This window comes from Silene latifolia, chromosome X (genome assembly GCF_048544455.1).
Source record: "Silene latifolia isolate original U9 population chromosome X, ASM4854445v1, whole genome shotgun sequence".
Lineage (NCBI taxonomy): Eukaryota > Viridiplantae > Streptophyta > Magnoliopsida > Caryophyllales > Caryophyllaceae > Silene > Silene latifolia.
In genome coordinates, this window is record NC_133537.1 from 217,532,917 (window position 1) to 217,560,209 (window position 27,293).

A 27,293-nucleotide genomic window follows, 5' to 3' on the forward strand; every position below is an offset into this window, starting at 1 on the left:
ATTACGAATATGTTCAAATACCTTAATCGCGTAATTAACAAAACCCGAGAAAACTCCCCCGTAAAACCGGACACTCGATCGAGTACCCAAGGTACTCGATCGAGTACCCCCCTACTCGATCGAGTGCCCCAGCTACTCGATCGAGTGCCCAACAGGTCAGAAACTATTTTGCTTCGCCACTTACCCTTACTCGACAGAGTAAGGCCTACTCGATAGAGTACCCCCAAGACTATAAATACGGAGTATTACATAGATCTGGAGTAAGGAGTGAGGGTACGTATTAGGAAGCTCTTTTGATCGAACACCTAATCCCGCCCGCCTCGATAGCGGCCTCTCTAATGATTAGGAAAATTATCTATACTTGATATATTGTCAATTTATATGCATGCAATGCAACATCCATTAGATTAATCCTAACATGTAAGAATTAACTAAGTCGGTAAACACGTAAGTTTAACATGCATTTAATGTCGAGGTAGAGATTTAGGTTTATTACATGTGAAAACATACAAACAATATGATACAAGAAATACAATAAATATAATAATGAAAATTACAATAATTACATCGGATTAAATGATTTATGTCGAAAATACTTTTAAAACGGATAATTTGAGAAAGAATAAATAAATAATTTAACGAACAAGAATTAAGGTGATAATACGATTAATAGTTAGTTAATACGTAATTAATAAACTAGGCGCAACAGTTGCTGCGTCCGTTCCTTGGCTCAGTTCTGGCTGTGAAGCCGGATCCAAATTGTTAATGTTCGTTGGTGATTTTAATGATCGATTATGAATAATTGACTCGGATGAAAGTGATTAGCAGGTTATTTACATATGACTAAGGGTCATAAAAATAATAAACAGGGAATAAAACCGATTAGAACGAATATTTACAGGATTATAAGGTTAATTCATTACAAGCTAAACAAATTAATTAGACTAAACAGGTTATTAATGACGAATTAATGACGGCGACGATAAATTACAGATGAAAAATATATCAAGGACGAATTCCAGAGACTCAATATTGATGGATCGAATCTTTAAAACCCGAATTGACTTTAATGACGAAAACCCGCAAATATTGGATTATAAGGGATTTAAGTCGGGATTTAATGACGAATTAACAATGAATTATTTACATGTTAGAATTATTATGTTCAAATTATCGGATTGAAAGAAAGATGAACAATTGAAAACGAAACAAAACAATCGAATTATCAAAAGACGAAGGAAGAAGAAAGGAAGCAGGAACTGCGGCAGCCTCACGAAGAGGTGCGGCCCAGTCTTTGCGTCGCTTCAAGAGGCGCGCGATTCTTTGCGTCCTTTCTCGACGTCATCTTGATAAATCCGTAAAAGGGTTTTAATCACGGTTTTAGAAATCGGTTTTAAGAATACTTTCGACATAAACCTTACAATATGATTACAATAATAAAAAACAATAATTAAAAGATGGATTATACACCCTCAGACTTACATGTTTGACGAAACGAGATGAACTAAGTTAACGTTTAGTGATGCTCGACTCGAATGTAGACAAAAGTGCCCTCGTAAGAGGAAATTAAATAGATTGATTAAGTTGATTATGGTGGAGTTGGTCAAATTGGTAGGTCATGCAAAACGAGGCTGGTACTCAGAAAGATCCGAGCTTACGTGGTCGAATGTTCAAGCATGTAGACGCCAAAAAGTAAGAACGTGGTCTAGAATGCAAAGGGAGAAGAGAAGGGCGGACACTCGCGTGAGAAATATGTGAGACCGAAGGTCTCTATTTATACTAATCACACAGAGGAAATTAGGGTTTTCGGAGAAACTTTGAAAGTGAATCTCGAAAAGATATGAAAAGATACGAAAAATACGCAGAAAAGGACTTGGGAAGAGACGCAGCAGGCACTGCGTCTCTTGGAAGAGGCGCATCACCTGCTGCGTCCTTTTCCAAGTGGTTTCCTCCTGCGGAAGAAAGATTTTCGTGTTTTGGTTATGGAATAACGGGTTAATCTTATTTTCCTTAATATTTTGTATGAATATTACGGGAAATTATTTGCCAAAGATTAAAAGATTGCGAAAACATGGAATAGAAATATCCGGAACATTTCAGAACATTCTGACTGTCTCGGCACTATCGTCCCAACAGATCGGACTCCTACATCTCCTCCCATACAAAGCCTCAAACGGTGCCATACCAATACTGGTGTGATAGCTGTTGTTGTAAGAAAACTCTATCAAGTCCAACCTCTGCTCCCAGCTACCACCAAAATCCATCACACAAGCTCGCAACATATCCTCAAGAGTCTTGATTGTTCTCTCGATCTGCCCGTCAGTCGCGGGATGAAATCTCAGTACTCATCTTGATTTGTCCCCAACGATTCCTGCAACTCCTTCCAAAACCTCGATATAAACCTCGCATCTCTGTCAGACACTATGTCCTTAGGGACTCCATGTAACTTAAGCACGTTCTTTCGATAGGCCATAGCCAATTGTGCCTTAGTCCATGTATCTTTCATTGGAACAAAGTGAGTGACTTGGTCGACGATCCACTATCACCCAAATCATATTGTTACCTTGTTGACTCTTAGGTAAACCCACAATGAAATCCATGGAAATGGATTCCCACTTCCACTCGAGGCACCTCCAAAGACCAACCTTACCTTGTGGTCTTCTCTGTTCCCCTTTTTACTCTCGGCATGTCAAACAACGGGACACAAACTCAAATTGTCTCTTTCTTCATCCCAGGCCACCAAAACGTTTTCTTCAAATCTTTGTAAAGCTTATCTCCACCGGATGCACTCAATATGGTGTGCAATGTGCCTCTGTCATGATAATCTTTTTCAACTCCTCATCATTAGGAACACACCACCTACCATCAAACCTCAAACTACCATCTGTATGAATGGAAAACCGGGACACTGTCCCTTTCTCTACCCCAGCTCTCCACTCCACTATCTTAGGATCCAAAGCCTGCTTATCCCGAATATCATCATAAAACTCAAGTCAGTCTTGTCATATCACCCATGGCATCTCCTTTCTGCATCATATGTATCCCGAACCTCGCTACCTCATCTCTCACCTCATCAAAGATAGAGCACAAAAGAATGTACACTCTTCCTACTCAAAGCATCGCCTACAACATTGGCTTTCCTTCATGGTAGATGATTTCCATGTCATAATCGCCAATCAACTTCATCCACCTCCTCTGTCTCATGTTCAACTCCTTCTGCGTGAAGATGTACTTGAGACTCTTATGATCAGAAAATACCTTAAAGATTGCTCCATAAAGGTAATGTCTCCAAATCTTGAGAGCAAACACCACTGCACCCAACTCCAGATCATGAGTAGGGTAATTCTCCTCATAAGGCTTCAACTGCCTAGAAGCATAGGCAATCACTTTACCATTCTGCATCAACACACAACCTAGCCCATTCTTCGAAGCATCAGTATAAACCGCAAAATTCTCGCTCCCTTCAGGCAATGCGAGGACAGGAGCTGTGGTCAAACGCTCCTTTAAGGTTTGGAACGCCGTCTCACAACTCTCATCCCAACGAAACCTGTTCTCTTTCCTCATCAACGCTGTCATCGGTCTAGCTATCTTGGAGAAATCTTTCACGAACCGCCTGTAGTATCCAGCTAAACCCAAGAAACTCCTAACCTCAAGAACATTCTTCTGCTTCCCACTTTGTCACCGCCTCAATCTTCGCCGGATCCACAGCTACCCCATCTTTAGAGATTACATGCCCCAGAAAAGCAACTTTCTCCAACCAGAACTCACACTTGGACAGCTTAGCATACAACTTATGATCTCTCAAAGTCTGCAACACGATCCTCAGATGCTCCTCATGCTCCTCCTTAGTCTTAGAGTAGACTAAGATGTCATCGATAAACACCACCACGACTTGGTCCAAGAACTGTCTGAAGATCCTATTCATCAAATCCATAAACACTACCGGCGCATTAGACAACCCAAATGGCATCACCACATACTCATAATGGCCATACCTCGACGTGAAAGCTGTCTTCGGTATGTCCACATCTCTAATCTTCACCTGATGGTACCCCGACCTCAAATCAATCTTAGAAAAGACTGTTGCACCACTCAACTGATCAAACAGGTCATCTATCCTTGGCAAAGGATACTTGTTCTTTATCGTCACACGGTTCAGCTCCCGGTAATCTATGCACAACCTCAAACTCCCATCTTTCTTCTTCACGAAAAGAACTGGTGCTCCCCAAGGCGATACACTTGGTCTAATGTATCCCTTCTCTATCAAATCATCCAATCGCTTCCTAAGCTCCTCCATCTCCTTAGGACCCATACATACGCACGGTGCCTTAGAGATTGGCCCCGTCCCCGGCTTCAACTCAACGGTGAAATCTATCTCCCTCTTCTGGCAACCCGAATCTCCTCTGGAAAAACATCTGCAAACTCTCCCACCACCGGTATCTCGTCAATCGTCGGGCTCTCTATCCGGTCATCTCTCACATGGCACAAAATCGGAGGACATCCCTTCCTCGGATACGACTTCGGGGTGACAACAAATCAACTTAACTTTGGGTTTGACTAGAAACCCACGGTAAGACACACTAACACCCTTAGGACCTCTTAGGGACACTTTCTTTTGATGACAATCTATCTTAGCTTTATACTTTCCTAACCAATCCATCCCAACTATCATCTCAAAACCATTAAAAGGAAACTCTAGCAAGTCTACCGGGAAATTGACTTGCCCAACTATCAAAGATACATCTCTAAACAACCTCCCACACGATACAGACTCACCCGAAGGTATGAAAACTTGCTCCCTAACAGACTCATATACTCTCAAACCCAACTGTTTTACATGACTCGAAGACACAAACGATCGAGAAGCCCCGATCAAACAAAACAAACGTAGGAATACCATTAACAAGGAATGTCTGGTGATAACGTGCGCATCTTCCTCACCGCCTTCTTGTCCATCATGAACAACTTGCCATCGGTCTTCCGCCCACCTCCCTGGACGGTCTCGGGCGATGCGGTCGGCTTAGCACCCGACCCTTGATTGTTGTTGTTGTTGTTCGCCGTGTCTTCGATAAGAATTACCTCCGTTGCGGTTGCCTCCACTCTGGTAGCTCGACCTCCCGGTTTGGCCATGATCCAGTGGTCCATTGCTCGCAAAGCTCGTGCGGTCTCTGAAAGATCCCGGTGCACTCGTGCACTCATGTCTCTTGTGGCCTACGCCACCACAACCAAAGCAGTCACTCCCCGGCTATTGCTCACACTCCCACGGCCTCGCCCAAAGGAAGTTCCAAAGACTAAACCCGGACCCGAAGAAAATCCCTTAGATTGATTGTGGTTGCCTTTCTTGAAATTAGATTGACCACCACCCTCGCTCTCGACTTCCTCTTTTCTCCACCGACCTCTCCCGAGCCATCTCCACTAGTCTCTCAGCTCTCCCAGCCCTCTCATACGCTTCCTTTACATCGGTAAGGACTCCCACGGGTAACTTATCCATAATTTTCGTGGTTAGCCCTCTCTCAAACCTCAAAGCCGATTCTCCTCACTCAAACCCATATCCTCGGATATCTAGATTTCTCATTGAACTGCTGTAGTACTCAAACAGACATCTCACCGTCATCTTAAACTTATCGAACTCCTCTCTCAACTTACTCCTCACATGTTCTGCACGAACTCCTTCCTCACAGCCCTACAAAACTCCTCCCAAGGTATAGCAGGTAACCCTTGGTTGGTATATATCTCCTTGGCACTCACTTTCACGGAATCCCACCACTTGCCACCGCCTCCCTCGGATAGAATGCGGCTGATCCACTCTCATCTCATCGGACAAATGAACTAAATCTAGTATGTTCTCCATCTCCCTCAGCCAACTATCAAGATGGTTAGGCTCCTCAACTCCCTTGTACTCCTTCGGGTTAAACCTCGCAATATAGAGGCTGACTTTAGCATGGTCAACCTCCTTCTCCTTACTCTTATCCTTGTCCTCATTCACTCTCTTCAGGGGTCTCGATGAAGAGCGTCCTGGTGTTCCAACATCTTAACGATGTCATCCGTGGTCATAAGCTCTGCTCTCGCGTACAAAGCATTTCTCTTTGGCGGCATCTTGAAACTATACATATATATATAAGAAAAGGGTAGATATGAACAACGTACGAAACTTCAAAAACACGAAAACACGCTGCCCAGAACCTACTCGATCGAGTATCCAAACCCACTCGATCGAGTAACGGGCTACTCGATCGAGTGCCCCCATGTACTCGATCGAGTACCCAAACTCCAGAACCAAACAGACCTTCTGATCTCTAACCCACTCGATCGAGTATCTAGGCTACTCGATCGAGTGACCCCCTACTCGATCGAGTACCCCTTGTTACTCGATCGAGTGCCCCAAAACGCGATTCTGGACTCAAAATCGCCATAAACCTACCCGATCGAGTCAGCCTCACTCGATCAAGTACCACCAATACGTAAGAGCTACCCGCATATTACGTCACATACTAACATTGCTAACTTTATAAATCACATTATATCATAACATTCATGCTATTAATTGCCACGTTGTAAAACATTCCATCATGCTATCATTTCATCAACAATGTCTATATATATAACATCACTTTTCTTTCATCTCATCAACTTCCAATTCCAACATCCAACCATCAACACATTCCATCACATTGTTACGCAAGTTACTAAGCACACACATGACTCAACACACATTTCCCCCATGTGACCGGTTCAAAGTTGTAGGGCGATCCCCGCGACTTTAGGACGTCTCCCAAGCCTTTGCACTAGCTCCTACAACTTTTACCCCGGGTTCATTTTAATTGACTCCTATGTTCATTAAGTTCATTGGTTACGAGGTTTCGGGATCGTCGCTCGATACCATTTGTAACACACCCCATACTCCGAGTGCCTTACCAGACCACTCGGTATGAAGACATCACCATCTCGGTCGCCCGAGGTATGATAATCAAATAGACAAAACAGAAATAACATTTATTGTAAATAGTTTAATGAATAAATACAATCCTCAAAACCAAACCAAAGTGCAATACATTATTCCAAACTATCTGTTCTCAACTGAAATGTAAATAAATGCTAAACTACGGCGGAAGACTCTATCGTCATGTCGTGGCCATCCCGGCTATCCCGTACTCATCTCTATACCTGTTCAATATCCGCTCACCATCCCCGAATGGATCACCGCAGGTTTTACAAAACAACACCGGGTCAGTACTAATCACACAATCAATATAGATAACAACAATAAGACAAACAGACAACCAACCGTCACACACACACACCACCAACTCCCATCATCTCAATACTTGATATCCACCGGACCCGCCACTCGCCCGATGGGGACCGCAGCCTGCCGTTCCCACCTAAGCCCCGCTCATCGTACGAGCGATAACCCCGTCCATTAATGTGCACATCCCCTTTCGTGGCGGGTTCCACGAAGGGCGAAACTAGGGCGTGAGATCACTCCCACAAGTGACCCCACTCAACCGAGAACGCATCTCGAGAACCATCAACAAACACAACCACAATCACAATCACAATCACAATCATCATATCAAACAACTAACTACAAAGACATCACCAATATCCCATTATGGGACTAATACGAGTAGAAATCCTACCCGAAAGCACAACACGCAGACGGTATCTACAAACAGTATCAAAACGGCTCCTCTACGAATTCTCCTCCTATCATACAACACATAGATGCTACCATTCAAATACTACTCATAAAAACCCCCAATTCCTAAATTAGGGTTTCATCAATCTTATCAAAACATTATAGAAATTATATTAAAAGCTTACCCTCGACGCAAGGAATCCAACGACACGAACTACGATACGAACTGACCGTCTGAACTCCGGGAATTGTCAAGAACGCGATTAGGAAGAAGACTAGTTGCTTTCTCTCTTATACAGGTTTTAGGTTTTGTAAAAAGTGATTTAGAACAATTACGAATATGTTCAAATACCTTAATCGCGTAATTAACAAAACCCGAGAAAACTCCCCCGTAAAACCGGACACTCGATCGAGTACCCAAGGTACTCGATCGAGTACCCCCCTACTCGATCGAGTGCCCCAGCTACTCGATCGAGTGCCCAATAGGTCAGAAACTATTTTGCTTCGCCACTTACCCTTACTCGACGAGTAAGGCCTACTGATAGAGTACCCCAAGACTATAAATACGGAGTATTACATAGATCTGGAGTAAGGAGTGAGGGTACGTATTAGGAAGCTCTTTTGATCGAACACCTAATCCCGCCCGCCTCGATAGCGGCCTCTCTAATGATTAGGAAAATTATCTATACTTGATATATTGTCAATTTATATGCATGCAATGCAACATCCATTAGATTAATCCTAACATGTAAGAATTAACTAAGTCGGTAAACACGTAAGTTTAACATGCATTTAATGTCGAGGTAGAGATTTAGGTTTATTACATGTGAAAACATACAAACAATATGATACAAGAAATACAATAAATATAATAATGAAAATTACAATAATTACATCGGATTAAATGATTTATGTCGAAAATACTTTTAAAACGGATAATTTGAGAAAGAATAAATAAATAATTTAACGAACAAGAATTAAGGTGATAATACGATTAATAGTTAGTTAATACGTAATTAATAAACTAGGCGCAACAGTTGCTGCGTCCGTTCCTTGGCTCAGTTCTGGCTGTGAAGCCGGATCCAAATTGTTAATGTTCGTTGGTGATTTTAATGATCGATTATGAATAATTGACTCGGATGAAAGTGATTAGCAGGTTATTTACATATGACTAAGGGTCATAAAAATAATAAACAGGGAATAAAACCGATTAGAACGAATATTTACAGGATTATAAGGTTAATTCATTACAAGCTAAACAAATTAATTAGACTAAACAGGTTATTAATGACGAATTAATGACGGCGACGATAAATTACAGATGAAAAATATATCAAGGACGAATTCCAGAGACTCAATATTGATGGATCGAATCTTTAAAACCCGAATTGACTTTAATGACGAAAACCCGCAAATATTGGATTATAAGGGATTTAAGTCGGGATTTAATGACGAATTAACAATGAATTATTTACATGTTAGAATTATTATGTTCAAATTATCGGATTGAAAGAAAGATGAACAATTGAAAACGAAACAAAACAATCGAATTATCAAAAGACGAAGGAAGAAGAAAGGAAGCAGGAACTGCGGCAGCCTCACGAAGAGGTGCAGCAGGTGCTGCGTCGCTTCGAAGAGGCGCAGCAGTTGCTGCGTCCTTTCTCGACGTCTGTCTTCTGATAAATCCGTAAAAAGGGTTTTAATCACGGTTTTAGAAATCGGTTTTAAGAATACTTTCGACATAAACCTTACAATATGATTACAATAATAAAAAACAATAATTAAAAGATGGATTATACACCCTCAGACTTACATGTTTGACGAAACGAGATGAACTAAGTTAACGTTTAGTGATGCTCGACTCGAATGTAGACAAAAGTGCCCTCGTAAGAGGAAATTAAATAGATTGATTAAGTTGATTATGGTGGAGTTGGTCAAATTGGTAGGTCATGCAAAACGAGGCTGGTACTCAGAAAGATCCGAGCTTACGTGGTCGAATGTTCAAGCATGTAGACGCCAAAAAGTAAGAACGTGGTCTAGAATGCAAAGGGAGAAGAGAAGGGCGGACACTCGCGTGAGAAATATGTGAGACCGAAGGTCTCTATTTATACTAATCACACAGAAGAAATTAGGGTTTTCGGAGAAACTTTGAAAGTGAATCTCGAAAAGATATGAAAAGATACGAAAAATACGCAGAAAAGGACTTGGGAAGAGACGCAGCAGGCACTGCGTCTCTTGGAAGAGGCGCATCACCTGCTGCGTCCTTTTCCAAGTGGTTTCCTCCTGCGGAAGAAAGATTTTCGTGTTTTGGTTATGGAATAACGGATTAATCTTATTTTCCTTAATATTTTGTATGAATATTACGGGAAATTATTTGCCAAAGATTAAAAGATTGCGAAAACATGGAATAGAAATATCCGGAACATTTCAGAACATTCTGACTCGATTTAGAAAATGAAGACGGTTTTTTGACCCGGACTCCAAATGTACTCTAATTACTGTCAAAACGACCGTATCGGCACGTAAATGACAATTAAGAGGTAGACACAAGTGTTTAAGCGATCACTTGACGATAAACTTACGAACTGTCACAAATCGTTCCGCGTACCAAACATGCGGCCCAATCATCACCGGGTGGCTTGCGAGAGGTGCAGAAATGAGGTATCTACACGGTGGTGCGTACAACAATTAAAACAGGTAATTACATAATACAACTGTGTCTTCGGATGCTATACAACTGATATAAATAATACCAAAAAAAGTACCTTTTATGTTAAAGGGACTGATGATCCATCAACAATCAACTAAATCAACCAAAAAATTTATGTGTTTCGATTTTCAACATAGTTGGAGTTTTTTTTAGTTGATTTCTACTACCAAACCATGACAATGTAAACCAACGTTTAAATTCTTAGAACATTCAACATGCATACTGTTAAAGATGATCCTAATGGGAACCCCATGCATTTTATGTAATAAAATCACATATATTTTTTTATTGTACTGTTGTTTAGAGACTATTAATTTTATTGGAATTCAGTATTAATTTGATTTTACGAGAAGTATATAAAGAGCAAAACACTCTCTTATTAGCTGTAGATAGTCAGGTAAACTTATGCTATAAGAGATCTAACATTTTTTCCAAACACACTAAATATAGATAATTATGATACCTGTTGCTTTACATAACACCACTTAGTTTTACGTAGTTGTTATAGGTTAAAATTATTTTCAAAACTCATAAAGGTCTGTCTCAGTTATTAAGGGCGATTCATTTGGCGAGCTGCACTATTTTTATGGAGATAACTATTGTATTTAATTAAAACCAGTGATACTTATAACAATAATGGAAAAACTAATTACATACCCTTACTATGTTACTTGATGTTTCACAACGATAACTACTAAATGACAAAACTTCTATGCTAAAAGCACTAATAGTTCATTGATGATCAACATTCAACTACACCAACCACGAACTTTTGTTTATCTATGAATTAAACATAATTGAACTTCTTTTATCAATTATAGAATATATTTCTACAGATGATCATAATGGGAGCCCCGTGCATCGCACGAACTTTTCAACTAGTTATAGACTAATAAGGGAAGTGGAAAATCTTACTGAATTTGTCATTTTAGGAAATACTCCCTCCTATTCACCATTTTCTTCTCTATTTCCTTAAACGGATTATTTAGGTTTTATTCCCCTTTCCTTTTTTGAAAAACTTTTACTCTTATTTATTCATTCCTCTCTCCTATCACCAAACCCCACCCAACTCACAATTCCTTATTTAATTCTTATTTATTCATTCCTCTCTCCTATCACCAAATCCCACCAATTCCTCTCTCCTATCACTAAATGCCACCCAACTCACAATTCCTTATTTAATTCTTATTTATTTCATTCATCTCTCCTATCACCAAACCCACCTAACTCACAGAATTCATATTTTATTCCCCTCCTAAAATCTTGTGCCCACAGCAAAGGGGAACAAAATGGAGAATAGAAGGGAGTATGAAAGATGTTAGAGAATAGGAGGGAGTATATATGAACTGTTTTATCATCGTAAAAAAAAAAAAAAAAAAAAAAAAGGAGATAGATAGCTGGACCGGACGGACCGGGCACCCAAATGAAAATCCCTCTTCTGCAAGCAACTTCGTTGATATAAAGGGTGTATTGTCGTATTGAACCCCCTTCTTCTAGTTATTTCCAGTTACCACCAACTCCCTATTCCTCATCTTTCTTTCCTCTGCCTCGCTGTTAATCTTCTTCTTCTTCTTCTTCTTCGTATTCTTCAATGGAGGATCCTTCTAAAACCAACGATGTTGGCGCCCACACTCTACGAGGTTCTTTACTCGTTCCTATCTTTCTCTATTCTAATCAAATCAATTGTATTATCGATTTGCTTCACTATTTTTAATTTGCTAGGGTTCGTAAATGCTTGCTCTTTTTTACCCAATTATTTCCGTGCTTACTCGTATTAACAAATTTTGCTGGTTTAATTTGTTATGCAAGCTATTTTGTGTGGCAATAGTATTCAATTTTGTGATTAATTGTGCTTATCTCATATGATCTGTTGCCTTGTTACGACCTTTCAACACCGTAGACTTGAGTTATATGATTGAATGGAATAGTATTCCGGTATCATAGTATTCCGGTGTCATCTTATTTTGTGGAAATCAAACCCTGCCCAATGACATTTTTTTGGTCGTTCGAGTTTCAGTTCACCCCATATTGTCCAACGGGGTTTATGCTTTTACCGTGTTACTGCTCTGAGTTCTTGCTTGCCTGTATGCTTTGTATCTTAACTCGTAATTTGATTGTTATTCTCCCTTATTTGCAGTGAGTGTTAAGTGGCAAAAAAAGACGTTTCCCGTAGAAATTGACGCAACTCAGTCACCTTTTCTTTTCAAGTGCCAATTGTTTGATCTTACTGGCATTCCACCTGAAAGACAAAAAATTATGGTTAAAGGTGGTTTACTTAAGGTAATAAAATAATGGAAAACATATGATTTGTTTTTGTTCAGCATGAAATACGTTGGGATGACTACATCTGAAACTCTGTTGAAAGATTTTTTAGTTATATACATATATACAAGTTTTGAATTTGTTTGATAATTAAGTGTTCCGTTCACAATCAGGATGATGCAGACTGGGCAGTGGTTGGAGTCAAAGAGGTTTGCAATCTTTTTCCCCCCTCAACAATCAAAGTTTTATTGCTGTTTCCTATTGCTTATGATCCATTCTCGATTTCCAGGGTCAGAAATTGATGATGATGGGAACCGCTGATGAGATAATAAAGGCCCCTGAGAAAGGTCCTGTTTTTGTGGAGGATCTACCAGAGGAGGAACAAGCATTAAATTTGGTATGAGTCCTAGGATTAAGCTTCAATTGTTTATTTTTTTTGAGGAGAAGATAGTTATGTTGGCTGTTTACCTTCTACTGGAACGTCGTGGTAGAAAAACAAGTGTTATATGTGAGCTATAGGTATAAAGAATATAATTTGTCTTCTTGTGTGTCATCTAGCTTTTCTCTTGTTCTCTTGTAGTCTTACACCTTTGGTTAACAATATTAACTTACAAAGTTACAATATAAAAAAGTTAGATCACATGATTAGTATGTGCAACCTTTGCCCTTCGTTTGGACGAAGAGATTTGGAGGGAGACAAAATCCCTTGTTTGGCTGGAAATATAGGTTCTAGGGATTTGGAGGGGTAGGGAAAATGGGTCCCTCTCTTTTCTCCTACAAGGTAACACTCACTTGTTTTCCTCCATCTAGTGTGTTGTGGACAAGTTGCCTGTTCCAATATTTCTTCCCTGAAGGATGTTTGGTTGCTAGCGTGCCTTTGCTTAGTTATTGTGCAAGTTCAGGAGCCTAGTTATAGTCAGATTTTGGTCATTCAGATCGGTTTCGGGTCAATGCACGTCCGCTTATTTCCTGGTGAACACTTATTGGGTGTCACTATTAAAGTTTTTTTTTTTTTTTAAACTTTTTTTTGGTTTTGTTTTGAATTACTCATTTCAGATCTTTCCATGTCGGGTAATTTCTTATTAGGTCACCTTCGGTCGGTCAACTTAGATCAAAAAGCTGTTTTCCATGTACTTTTTTGACATTTTTGTACACTTACAAAGTACTTTCGGAGTTAGTAAATGGATATTAAAAGATGATTTGGCTGCAAAGAAATCAAGTGTGTGTCTGTTAGTTTCCGCAACCTTTATGTTGTGAGTCAGGAGTCTGCTGTAATTATCTGGAAATCAAAGGCTCCAACAACTCTTTATTTAGTTTTGGTCTGGCCAGCTAAAGAAGGGTTTGCAAGACTTGAAATGTTCTTTAGCGAAGAAATCAAGTAGTTTAGCGTGACTATTTGTTTCTGATTGTCTCACGAGAATGAAGAAACACAAGAACAACTATAAAGTGAGTCCACAATGATTGGTGTTGGTTAACATGAGTCATCATTCAAAACTGTCAACACTGTTTCCCATTGTTAGAATTTTGTTGCCATCTCTTTATTTTGATTCTTTTTCAGGGCTATTCTGCTGGTCTTTTTAATTTGGGAAATACATGCTACATGAACTCAACACTTCAATGCCTGCACTCGGTTCCTGAGCTAAAATCTGCTCTCTTGGAGTGAGTTTTTTTCTTCTTTCTTATAACAGTGGACTTACATTTGTCTGAATCTGAATAATGTTCTCTCATTGCTTTCCCAAGGGCCTCTTTTATTTATTATTTATTTTTCCTTTTTCAGAGTGGCAATCGACTAAATTTCATTTTCTACAGGTACTCACAATCTGGCAGGAGCAATGATTTAGATCAAACCTCTCATCTCTTGACTGTCGCAACCAAAGATTTGTTTAGTGACCTTGATAAAAACGCCAAACCAGTGGCACCTATGCAATTTTGGATGGTTCGTTCTTGTCACCTTTATTTGGGTGGGTGGGTGGGTGATTAAGAACTATGATTTCTTGTGTATTATGATCTCTCCATCTACATTTAAGTTGTATGACTTCTTTCGTGAATGTGATAGTCATGTAAAATGCTTAAATGCTGCGGGGCATGACTTTTCATGGTCCATTTTCACAACTCACAAGCCAGTAGATGTTGACATGAGCTGAAGTTTCATCATGGAAATTATAATTTTCGACCTTGTCTTATCAGATATCTCAAATTGTCTGATATTTTGTGATTATTATTCCTATGGCGATGTCTTTCGGTCTTAGGGTGAGGAAAATTGATTAGGAGAATGATGGATCACAGTGGCTACATATTGGAATGAATAGTTATGTTTTTTGTGTTGATTTTGCTTGTCCAGGGTTGGTTACTGAAAAAATTTCTTCTATTTTTGCAGGTTTTACGGAAGAAGTTTCCTCAATTTGGCCAGCTTCATAATGGTTCTTTTATGCAGCAGGTTCAACCGTAGTTGTAAGCTTAATTTATCAACTTACCTTATATGTTTAATTGACATGCTTTTTTGGGTAATGACATGACAGGATGCAGAAGAGTGTTGGACACAACTTCTGTACACCCTCTCTCAGTCTCTCAAATCATCAAGTGCTGGGTACCTCATACTTCTCCAAGCCCCTCTACATTCCTTTCTAATTTTTTTGGGTTGAACACCTTTGTACTTGTTCATTCTTGTTTATCTATAGCCTTTTTGGAGGCACTGTTATTCCTTGTTTACGTTGTGAAATTACAAATGGAGGGAAGATTAATATTTTTTCTATTTTTTATTTCCAAAATAGGTCCTACTATTTTCAAGTATTTGAGGTTTAATCTTTGTCAATATCAATTGATTATGTTGCATGGTTCAGGCAAAAAAAAAATTAAGCATTAGCCTTTTAGCATTAACATACCCGGCGCTTGTTTCTGGCTAATTTGGGTCGTCGTCGTATGGTTTAGGTGGTAGTGGACCATGGGGAGTAAAAGCTGTTTACATACTCCGTATATTCATAGAGTAACTTGTTGGGTCTAAGAAAGAAAGATTAAATACTCGATGTGTTGTTTTACTTTATTGGAAGCTACCATTCATCTCCAATTGAGTGAATTTCTTTCTTCTGGTTCATTTTCTCCCTCCATCCCATAAAATGTACGGTTTTGAGGCTTGGTTCACTAGATAATTGTAAAATTTTAATCGTGCTTCATCCTCTCAATATCCTTCTGCAGTGACAATCTCAGTGCTGTGAAGGCCCTTTTTGGAGTTGACCTTGCGAGCAGGTAAATTTGCAGTTATTTGCGTCTCTTTTCTTTTAGCCACACTCTTCTTTTTGTGGCATGTAATTTCCTCGATCTTGAGAGAGACAAACACATTACAGTGGTTTAGAAAGTTGATTACTTGCATGAGTTGAGCTTTCCTGTGGCTACTCTTCTTGCTTCGTCCCATTTCTTTCACCATTCATCACAATAGTTAATACTTTATTCTAAAGTACTCTCTTCTTTTCTTTATTTTCTTACACTTCTCCTTTTTGGTCTATTTATTTGATTTCTTCCACTTCCTCTTTTTGGTCTTCCACATCTCTCTCGTGCAAGTGGCTCATCTACTTTTTCTCTTACTTTTATACTCCCTCCATTCAACAATTATCATCCCATTTCTCCATTATATGTGAGAGGTATTATATTGAAATGGGGTGATAATTGTTGAATGGAGGGAGTATTGATTACCGAGTATTATTTTTTCTTTAAGTAATGTGCCATTTTGAAAGTAGAAGGTATCAAAGAAAAGGAGGGATTATAATTAAGCATTCATTCACTAACTAATCACCTCTATTGCACCAGTAAAGGGATTTGTGGGGGGGGGGGGGGGTGTATTAAGGCCAGGCCTGATTGAATAATCATAATATATTGCAGAAGCGAAAGTTACTTGGGAACATAATCATTCATAAATATTACTCCGTACTAGTATTGGTAAAAATAGCACAAAAGGAAGAAAACTAGTATTCTGTGATTATTGATTAGATTTTAGATGTACATAATTGTGGTATCTTTGATGCTTATGCAGTTTTTCCTTTGTTATGCTAGGGTGTATTGCCAAGAAAGTGGCGAAGAAACTACAGAAGTGGAATCAACATTTGCACTTAAATGTCACATATCCCATGAGGTCAACCATTTGCATGAAGGGCTGAAGCATGTAAGCTTATTTAGATTGAACTCATATTTTGCGTAAATAATAATAATTTTACTTTCCCTCTTACTGTTGCATGTAATTCGTTTATTTTTTGTGTAATTGTGTATTTCATGGGCTTTTTGCCTTTATCTATTACTCCTTCCGTTACATGTATATTGTCCCCATCTAGCAAGAGGTCTCATCTAAGATCTAGTGATAGTTATTACCACCTGACTTAATAAATTTAAATGTAGATTTATCCCATTACCTTTACCAATTGACTAAGGACAGTACAAGAGGTTCGGTTCAACTGAGCTCCATCAAAATTAAGTTAATTTATATTTCGTTTAATTGATTTATGTTAATTAAAGTTCGGTTACATTTAATTAAGTTAATTCAAGTTAATTTAAATTAATTGAAATGTTATTTTAAGTTAAGTTAATGAAGTAAAGTTTAATTATTTATAACTTAAATTTGCTAATGTAAGCTAACTTAAGTTTAATTAATGTAAGTTAATTTAAATTAAACCTAATTTTAGTTGATAATTTAATTATGTTAATTTAAGTTAAGTTTAATTAATGTAAGTTGATTTAAGTTAAATTAAGTAAAATTAGGGTTAGTTAAGTTAAATTTAAAGTTATTAACTTATTTTAATTTAATTTCATTCAAAATAATTTAAGTTTAATTAAGTTAAGCTATATTAAGTTAAATCAAATCAACTTAAGTTTAGCTAAGGTTAAGTAAAGGTAATTAAAGTTAAGTTTTATTAAGTTAACTTAAGTTTTACTCAAGTTAATTTAAATTTAAATTTTAATCGAAGCTATGTTCATTTAAATTTAATCTAAGCCAAGTTAATCTAAATTAATACGGAGTATAAGTTTAGTTAAGTCAAGTCAATTTAAGTTTAAGTAAGTTAATTTAAGCTAAGTTAATTAAATTAAGAGTAAAGTGAAATTCAAATTTAATTAAGATAACTTAATAAACTCTAGTATAAATTGATAACTTATACCTTGAATAACTCACTTTTTCAAATCTTATACCTAGGATAACTTTTTTTTTCAAAACTTATATCAAAAATCCTATTTTTTTCGGAACTTAATACCAAATCTCAAAAAAGAACATAAATTGACGGTTTTACCGTTACTAATTAAACATGACCACTCTTTCCCCACCCCCATTAAAACCATGAACCAAACTTTCACCATAACCACCCTCACAAACCATCAGCAGCACCATCGGTGCCAACGCCACCCGCCCACGACTTTCCTCCTACCGACGGACCATCCTAGTGCCACCCCGCACCTATAACGACCATGTCTCATCGCCTTTGAGCCAAATGGAAAAAGTCACCATTTTTAATTATATTACATTAAACTAAACTCGTACATTTGAATTAACTTCAACAAATGATTGGTCAATTTTGGTGTGTTGTTCTCTGGCACCAAAGCATTGTGGGAGGGCCGACTTGTAGAGTTATTGGTGTTTGAAGAACAATTTGTCTACGACTCTGCGTGTTTGGATGAGTTTTTCACCTCAGGACTTCAGGAGTTATATTTTTACTCCCTAAATCTTATGTGCTCCCTTGAATCTCATATGTTAGCAGCCTTCTCGACTAAATCAGACGTCTTTAATCTATCCTTAGAAAGCAGATGTGGTGAGTTCATCGTTTTATCTTTCATTTTCTTTGGATCTGTGTGTGTTGAATAGGTGTTACGGTCTTGGGTTGTGATGTTTGACAAGTTGGAGGTGGGGCTAGGATGGGGCGTCAGCGCTACGACAGATATGGGATGGTAGTGCCGGTGGGGGTATAGGTGATTTTTGGTGATGGTTATTGTGGATGTGTGGGTGTAGTGATTTAATGGGTAGGGAAAGGGTGGTTGCCTTTAATTAGCAAGGGTAAAACCGTCAATTTATGTCCTTTTTTGAGATTTGGTATTAAGTTTGGAAGAAAATAGGATTTTGGGTATAATTTTTGAAAAAATATTATGTTAGGTATAAGATTTGATAAAGTGAGTTATTCAAGGTATAAGTTATCAATTTACCCTAAAGTTTAATAAGTTAATTTAATTTAAGTTTAAGTAAGTTTGATTTATGTTCAGTTAATTTGAAGTTAAAATTCTAGTTTAATTAAGTTAAGTTAAATCCATTTAAATTCAGCTCACTTCAGATTAGTTCAGCTCCATTAAGTTTTTAGCTGTTCATGTGAGCTTAGCCGGAAATAACAGGGCCTAACTTATTATTTTACTCTTTTTAGAAAGGAGCCAAGTAATTGTGTGATGGACCGAAAAGGGAATCGAGACTCTGTTTGACCCATGGACATCCTGTTTTGATTTTAGAACCTTACATGGCTGCATAGTCTCCATAAGTCCCCTGTTAAATTGGAGGCTTGAAGTATGAGGAAATGATAAGCTTGTAAGGGGTAACCAAGAAAATATGGTGCAATGTGTCGAGTTACTTTTTTCTTACACTCAATTTTTCGCATTTAAATATGTGTTCCGATAAGGTGTAATATTTCTGTTGTGTCTTGACTATTTCCTTCTTGAACAACAAAAAACCCTTTTCCCCAAAATTTTGGTGGCTGATGGTCCAATTCTCCTTTGCAACTATGACAAGTGCATCAACTCGAACGGTATTGACTAACATTGCTGCTTATCACTCTGCAGGGCCTGAAATCCGAGCTTGAGAAAAACTCACCTACTTTAGGACGTAGTGCAATATACTTCAAAGAATCACGTATCAGTGGTTTGCCGAGGTATTTGATTTTCTTAGACAAAATTTGCTAGTTTTGATGCATGGCTTGTTATATTCTACCTTGACAAGATATCAACAAGATTATTATATTAATGTACATTAGCACACATACATTTGCTTGTACTTTTGTGACTCTTTTGATGATTCAAATTTTGTTAATGGTGAAATAACCTTAAAGAACAGGTGAGAAAGTGCTACCATTACGTGCTTGAAGAGAGGAAGATGAAAGAAATGAGAGAGGAAAGAAGGGGAGAAGGAATTGCAAATATAAGAACAACAACTTCATAGTCTTAATCCCAAAATGAGTTAGGATCAGCTACATGAATCATCTTTTGAAAGCTGTTAATGACTGGTTGCATAAACGAAATAAAAAAAATTGAAAACATGATAATTAGTTGGTTTAAAAAAATAAAGCTATGAAAATCCTAAAACCCTCTTTTTCAAGAGATGTAGATAAAGAATCGTTTTTTTTTTCAAAAAAAATAAAATAAAATGAAAAAAATTATGTGAAAATCCAAAGCGTAAAGAATCACCATTGAGGATTATAATGAGAGAAAATTCAAGTAAAAAAGGTCTACAATGTTTGAAAATAATAATATTAAAAAAAAAAATCAAATAGAAAGAGTCAAACCACATTTTCCACCGGTTTTATGTCCATCCACAACGTCCTCTCCCTCGTGATATTTTCTCCAATCCCAAGGAACCTTTTATCGTTTACAATCCCTATCTTCGAGACTCCAAACCGAACCAAGGTATGTCTTTGTCTCACAACGCCAACTATCTTAACGAATCCCGTATCATCGTATCTTTTAGGGCACAACTCGTACCTTTCCCTAACCACATCATTATTTAGTCGATCATTCCTTGCTTACCAACTTATCCATTGGAGCCACATAGGTCAATGACAAGGCACTATGGGTCTGTGGCGGTCTTCGTGTCATATGGGCATATAATACATTAGTTTATACTCCCTCCTTCACAGCCTATAGTTATCACTTTGTTTTGGCACAAAGACCAAGGAAATTGGCCAAATACCTTATTTTATACCTTATTTACCCTTCTCTCGTACTTGTCCCCACACCTTACTTACCCTTTCTTATGCTTGTCCCCACTCAAAAAACATACCCAAAAAGAAAACAGATGACCACTAAATAATACACCCCAAAACGGAAATAGATAACTAATTGATGGGATGGAGGGAGTATGTAAATGTGCAAGTGTTTATTTTTTTTAATTGTTAGTGGTTCAACACTGTCTACACAGCTTCTTTGAACTGTGCACAATACTGGATATATTTTAGCTGCATGTATTCTTCTTCTAAGGGATGTAAGGTAATATGAGCATCTAATCATGGCTAGGACTTGGCTTATTTTCTCTGGTTCATATCATGCTCTAGCATTACTAAATTTCCTTTTTGCTGGAGGTACTTGACCATTCAATTTGTCCGCTTTTTCTGGAAGAGAGAGTCGAATCAGAAGGCAAAAATCTTACGGGTAATCCCATTTCTACGTTATTTGGGTATTTAGGCTAGTTCACCTTTTTCTTTCTTTCTTTCTTTCTTTCTTTCTTTCTTTCTTTCTTTCTGAGGTTATGTTTCCTAAGCATTAAATTTAGAACTCAACATAGAACTTTTACTAGAGGTGCTACATGGGTAAATTCAGTCGGGTTTGGTTATGGTCATTTCGGGTTCCAGGTCAATTTCCGGTGTGAAGTTGTCCGGTCAGTTCGGGTTTGGGTCACTTCTGGTTGGTTCACTTCGAGTATGGTCATTTTTGGGTATGGGTCATTTTGGGTCGGGTCACTGGTTAAATCACTTTAGTTAGTACTAATTTGGCTAAGAAAGACTTAGAAGAGTATTTTACAAAATTAATTATTTATTAGAGAGTTTTGGAACCAAAAACTATTTAACTTAATATGACTTAATACTAGTAATATTGGATCGGGTCAATCCGGTCGTTTTGGGCTGGGCCGGGTCAACATCTGGTCAATTAAGGGTCAGGTCGGGTTTCAGCTTATATTTGGGTCAGGTAGTTTCAGGTGACATGGCTCAGTCTTATTGGGTCGCGTCATATAGGTCGGTTTAGTTTTGCTAGGTCTAACCTTTATACCCTATTCATCATTTTATGCAGAAAGTAGATTATCCATTGGAGCTAGATGTTTTTGATTTTTGTTCAGACGAACTCAAAAAAAAGCTTGAGAGTCCTCGTCAGGTTTGTAATTGTCTTCTACTTTTTTTTTTGTTTTATTTTCTGGTTGTCAACAGTTATAAATTTTGAAAGCCCTTCGTGGTCACGCCTGTATTTCAGATCTTGAGAGATGAAGAGGGTATAAAACTGGGCCTGAAACCTAGTGAACAGAGCTCTAGCTCAAAGGATAAAGATATCAAGATGGTTGATGTAGAGGTAGACGCTCTGCAAGTGCATTTTGATCATATATTCTTATATTTAATCCAGAAATCAGTGAGTTGAAATTTAACTCGTGTAGTTTATCTAATCTGCCTACAGGTTTCATCAAATGGCTGCGGGGAATCATCTTCGGGAACCTCCCAAGGTGCGTCCTTGTTTAATTCTAATACATTTGAGGTTTTCATGGCTCAAAGGGGATGTTAACTTAGTTTAAAAAAGCTTGCCTAAGGCGTGCTTAAGCCCAGGGCTCAGCAAGGCACTAGCCAAAACGCCTCGGTGCCTTGTAGCCTAGGCGCAACTAATGGGGCGCACTACTTTGCAATTTCAATATTTTTTTTCTTATTCTTTTTTTGTGCCCTTCTCTTTGGCACGTAATCCCTAACATTTACTCGTTTATATGTTAATCCTTTTTAAAATCAGAAAAGGAACTATTGCATAAAACTTTTTCCACAATAAAAATTTGTTTGTAAAAACGATGCGCCTTGTGTCGATAAGGCATGCGGCTTCACGGCTTCGCATCATGCCTCATTCTTTGTTGCCTTGGGCCCTCCTTGCCTCGGCGAGCCTTGTGCCTTGTAAAACTAAGAAAACAGGTGGAGAGAGTGAAAATTAATTAGCAGCGTATATCTTTTAACCATTAGACTTTTAATATTTAAATAATATTGTTTTTTTGTATTGAACTAGTTTTGAAACCCGTGAAAAATCACGGATCTTATATAAGTTCCCCTCTTTTGGTTAATACTACCTGTATAAACACGAATTATTTGGGAACATGGCAAATGATAAAATAGGATGTAAATTATGAAAATTAAACATAATAACACGGTACTCTGTACTATAGTATTGTCAACTCCCTTTATTTGTTTTCCTATTTAATCCTTGTTTGCTTTTCAAGGGTTAAAATTATCAAATTTTGAAAGATTTCGCGGTTTTTATTTTAAATGGTTTTTTTGTTATTCTAATTTTTTTAATTATGGTCTTTCTATAATCAAATAATAACTAAAATTAATTATAAGATTGTCAATGCTTTAGTTATCCTTATATTGTATTGTATAGATCTAACTATTATTCCATAGATAAAAATGATAGATTTTAATGAATGTACAAATCCCATGTGGAATAAAATTAAATGTGTTAAGACGATGTGAAATAAAATTAAATGGGTTAAGGTAGCCTTTTAATTATATAGTATAGATATCAACCTCATGATATAATACCCTTGTTTTAAAACTCATAAATTGAAGAAAAAATCAAAACCATCATCCCTCGAATGACCTAGGCCTGATTTGAAAAATACACTTACCTATACCATAAATCTGAAATAGACATAGAAATATGGCCTTCCTGAAAGATACCATGTCTATAGACGACAGATGGCTGCATGTCGGGAATTGAGTTCATTTCCTAAGTGCCATGAATATCTCAAAGGGAACGTCAACTTATGCGTTGTGATATGCACCTACCCTATGAAATATCGAAATGTTATGATTTTTGATCACTTGTCATTTGGGTAGGCATATATGGAAGCAAATGTTAATACTAGGTTATTCAAAAGTGATGTTAGACATACCTGTAAACCATAAATTTTACGAAGCTGCGATAAACAATAAAGAGGCAAAAAAACATTACGGGAAACAAGAGTTTTATTATTGAAAGATTGAGGGTTACAATTTTCGTAAATCTCTTGATTCCATTCTAAAGGCTGGGGTTTTGATAGTGACTACTGGGGTCTTATCGACTTAATCCCATAGGGAGAAGATGAGGTCTTTTTGCGACTTGTTCCATCCTACCTACAATTTGGTAGTAAGAAGACGGGGTCGTTTGACTTAATCCATCTCTGCTCCCCTCAAACCCTAAACACAACAGCTGTATTTATAGTTCTAGTTAACTTAGAGGGCAATATAGAAATATTCTCTATTATCCTAAGATATTATCACAATCTTTAATGATAATTATCTCTAAATAATAAATATACTATCTAATAAATATCTACCAAAATATAAAATTTCGGTGTCTACAATCCCCATTGTAAAAAAGATCATGCTTCTTGGAATATTGTTGGACAGAATTAAGCAATGAGAAAAGATCAAGTTGGAAAATTGGCTTCATGCCAGTGTTCGGGTTTCTCAACTAGAATTAGAAACTGGATGATTTTGAAAATTGTTTCGAACTGTCAGAACAGAAGTTCAACCAAAGCAATCGGCAGGGTGGCATTTACAGAACACCCTGCCTTCTCTTATAAAATTAAAATTATTCGGCTGGATTCCGGAAGCATCTTGTCTGAATGACATGTTTCTTAATTCTCGTTTAGAATTTTGGAGGGGGTTGATCAAGGAATGTTACGGAGTATATGTTTACTTGATGGCCATTTTCTCTAGCTAATTATGCTTTATTTATATTAGTTGACAATTAATTAATTGATAGAAGATACTACTGGAGGATAATTCGTGATACCTTTGCCATCATCTGGACCCTTTGCTCCTAAAATATTGTGACAAATGGAGATTAAAACATTGTAGTGGTATCAAACTGTGAGAATTTGTGCGAGTTTCTGTGGTCGTATCTTAATGAGCATTTTTGAGATGTGTTGTAAATGAATCTCGTGGAAGTTGTGGGTGGATATGAGAAGAAAAGGGATTTGATGATGTTGACATTGGTGACTGGTTTAGAAAGTGATGTGTCTTGACCTCTTTAAAGACTCATATGAAGGTGTTTTTCAGTAAATAACGTTTTTGTACCATCACATGCAAGGCCTCTTGACGTTAAAAGGTTTGTAACTCAAGGGTTTACTGACCGCACCTTATCTATTTAATCCATTTTAATTGCTTCCAGTTTCCTGTCCAAAATTTCATTTACAACATTCAAGTCAACGGGGAGAGTCAGGCCTAGTTTACTAATGCGTTGCGCTCTCAGCCTATCTAAATACTTCGATATGCCATCTGTCATGCTGAAATTGTAGCCTGATCTGTAGGTACATGTAATAGAGCATGCACACTAGAGAATATGGAGAGTACTCATTTACACTCCATTTACCCTTTCTCTCCTCAGAGAGCAAAACACAATTTTGAAACCACAATAGTAAAGCTCTCTTACATGCGCTCCACCTTATTTTTTTGGCCCCATCTCTTTTATATTAACATTTGCAAATAAATTTAAACGTTATCACTTTCCACTTGTCACTTTGGCAGTACATGTATGAGCTATAGCTCACTTTCAGTTGAGAGCTACCTCTCCTTCTTTTCGGTTGAGGCAAGGAGAGTTGCTCTTCATTTTTTTTCTCAAGTAAGCTATTGTGGGCAAAAAAATCACTTTCCGCTCTCCATCCGTGGGGTGCACCTTATAGTGCTCCTGTAGTACATGCTCTTACTTGCGTTGAACCTAGGTGCAGTTGTGCTAAAAAACCTCACCTTTGAGGAATTACAAATGGCAATATGTTTCATCCTTATATTATTACTCCATTGCAGATGGTTTACCTGAAAGGGAAGCACAATTGACTGGGGTTTACGACTTAGTTGCGGTGTTGACCCACAAGGGCAGAAGTGCTGATTCAGGGCACTATGTTGCTTGGGTGAAACAAGAAAATGGTTTGTGCTTGACTACCTACCTTTCACTTTTTAGTGTTCCCATTTCTTTGATCTCAACTTAAATCTTTTTGGGTTCAGGTAAGTGGGTCGAATATGATGATGACAACCCAATTCCTCAACGAGAGGAGGACATTGTGAAGCTCTCTGGTGGAGGTAAACCACTTAAACGATAATAAATAAAAAAACTATGTCATTTGGCCCGAGGATCTGTGAATACGGCGTCTGAACTAACTTTCTGGACTGAATGGTTTTTTTTGTCAAACTTAGGTGATTGGCATATGGCTTACATTTGCATGTACAAGGCTCGGACGATTTCCAAGTAACTTGATGCTACATGGTTGGTACCTATCCGTATACCTTCTCGCCTATATGGCGTGATGCCCAAGATTCTTCAATTTCAAACGTTTTTCCCTGATCTTTGGAAGTTTATTTCACTGCTTTCTTTTGAAAGATGATCATTAGCCTCATATGGGTTTTGCCTAGGTACTGTACTTATACCAATGTGTCTCATGTTTACTTCTGACATGGGATTATACAAATGCTCTGATTATCAGTGGTATTTGTTGTCCAGCCCTAATTTCGGGAATGGCTAATATTTGCTTTAAATTACCCTTCTTGTTGCGATAATTTCAATAGGTACACAACATTGATGGCTTACATAGAATCCCAAATTTCACGTTTATTTATGACCTTTGGCAGTCATTTTAACTGCTGTAGACTTATAACGCTGGCTTTTTGATACAATGCTCGTCCCAAAATACACCTCCATCTCTTCCCCCTTCACTTTTTACCCTCTAAATACATTTTCATCCCTCCATCTCTTCCCCCTTCACTTTTTACCCTCTAAATACATTTTCATGTTTATTATAACAATATATATAAAATTTAACAAAGAAGGATGATAATTAACAAACCCAACCAATCAAATGAGAAAAAGGTAACTAAGATCAAAATTCCGAATAAAAATTGTTAGATGTAACAATTTTGCTAGGAATACTGCCTGGTTTTGGAAACAAAGAGCTAAGGTGAATTGGGCTATAGATAGCGATTCGTGTACTAAATATTTCTTTGACTGAGCTAAATATAGATCAGACAATAATTTTATTATGGGGATTCGTGATCTGGGTGGTGTATGGGCCTTTAATGAGAATGAGATCAAAAATCTTTTTGTCAATTCTTTTGTCAAGCTTTGTAAGGCGGAGGAAGATATTGAATCTTTTGATGATGTTATGGAACGTGAATCTACTATTTTTGAGTCCATTTCTACCTCTCTGTCGCCGAAAGATTTTGATCATCTCAATAAGCGGTTTTGTGCTAAGGAAGTGCGAAAGGCTGTGTTTCAGCTTGTCCTCTGAAATCACCAGGACCCGATGGTATCTCTGCTATTTTCTTTCACAAAAGTTGGCATATCATTAAGCATGATGTTATTAATGCTGTTTTACCCGTTCTTAATAATCCTCACATTTTGAAAGAATTTAACCGCACCTTCATTTGTCTTATTCCTAAAGTGAGCAGCCCGGAAACGGTCGATCATTTTCGGCCAATTAGTTTGTGCAATGTTATTATGAAGATTGTTACTAAGTGTATCTGAAATAGACTTAGTAAGGTTATGCCTAAGCTTGTTGGTGGATTTCAAAATGCTTTTGTTCCGGGTCGTAATATTGGTGATATTCTTATTGCTAATGAGCTTTTTCGCAAGACGACTTCTTCTAAATCTGGTAAATATGGGAAGATGACGTTTAAAGCTGACATGAGTAACGCTTATGATGGGCTTAATTGGCACTTTATTCGCGCTACTCTGGTAAAGATGGGG

The 27,293-nt window shown here is 37.7% G+C and overlaps 1 protein-coding gene across 1 annotated transcript; it reads left to right on the forward strand.

Annotated features, from left to right (window-relative positions):
• Window positions 1-11,836: 11,836 nt before the first annotated feature.
• LOC141623802 (ubiquitin carboxyl-terminal hydrolase 6-like) lies at window positions 11,837-26,089 on the forward strand. The gene is made up of 18 exons (XM_074439953.1): window positions 11,837-11,989; window positions 12,487-12,629; window positions 12,785-12,820; window positions 12,901-13,008; window positions 14,170-14,270; window positions 14,421-14,547; window positions 14,989-15,048; window positions 15,131-15,198; window positions 15,804-15,854; window positions 16,656-16,764; window positions 19,404-19,492; window positions 20,915-20,984; window positions 21,621-21,701; window positions 21,798-21,893; window positions 21,996-22,041; window positions 25,361-25,480; window positions 25,559-25,633; window positions 25,748-26,089. Exons 1-18 carry the CDS (start codon window positions 11,941-11,943, stop codon window positions 25,801-25,803), a joined length of 1,485 nt encoding a protein of 494 aa, XP_074296054.1. The 5' UTR covers window positions 11,837-11,940; the 3' UTR covers window positions 25,804-26,089.
• The last annotated feature ends 1,204 nt before the right edge of the window (window positions 26,090-27,293 follow it).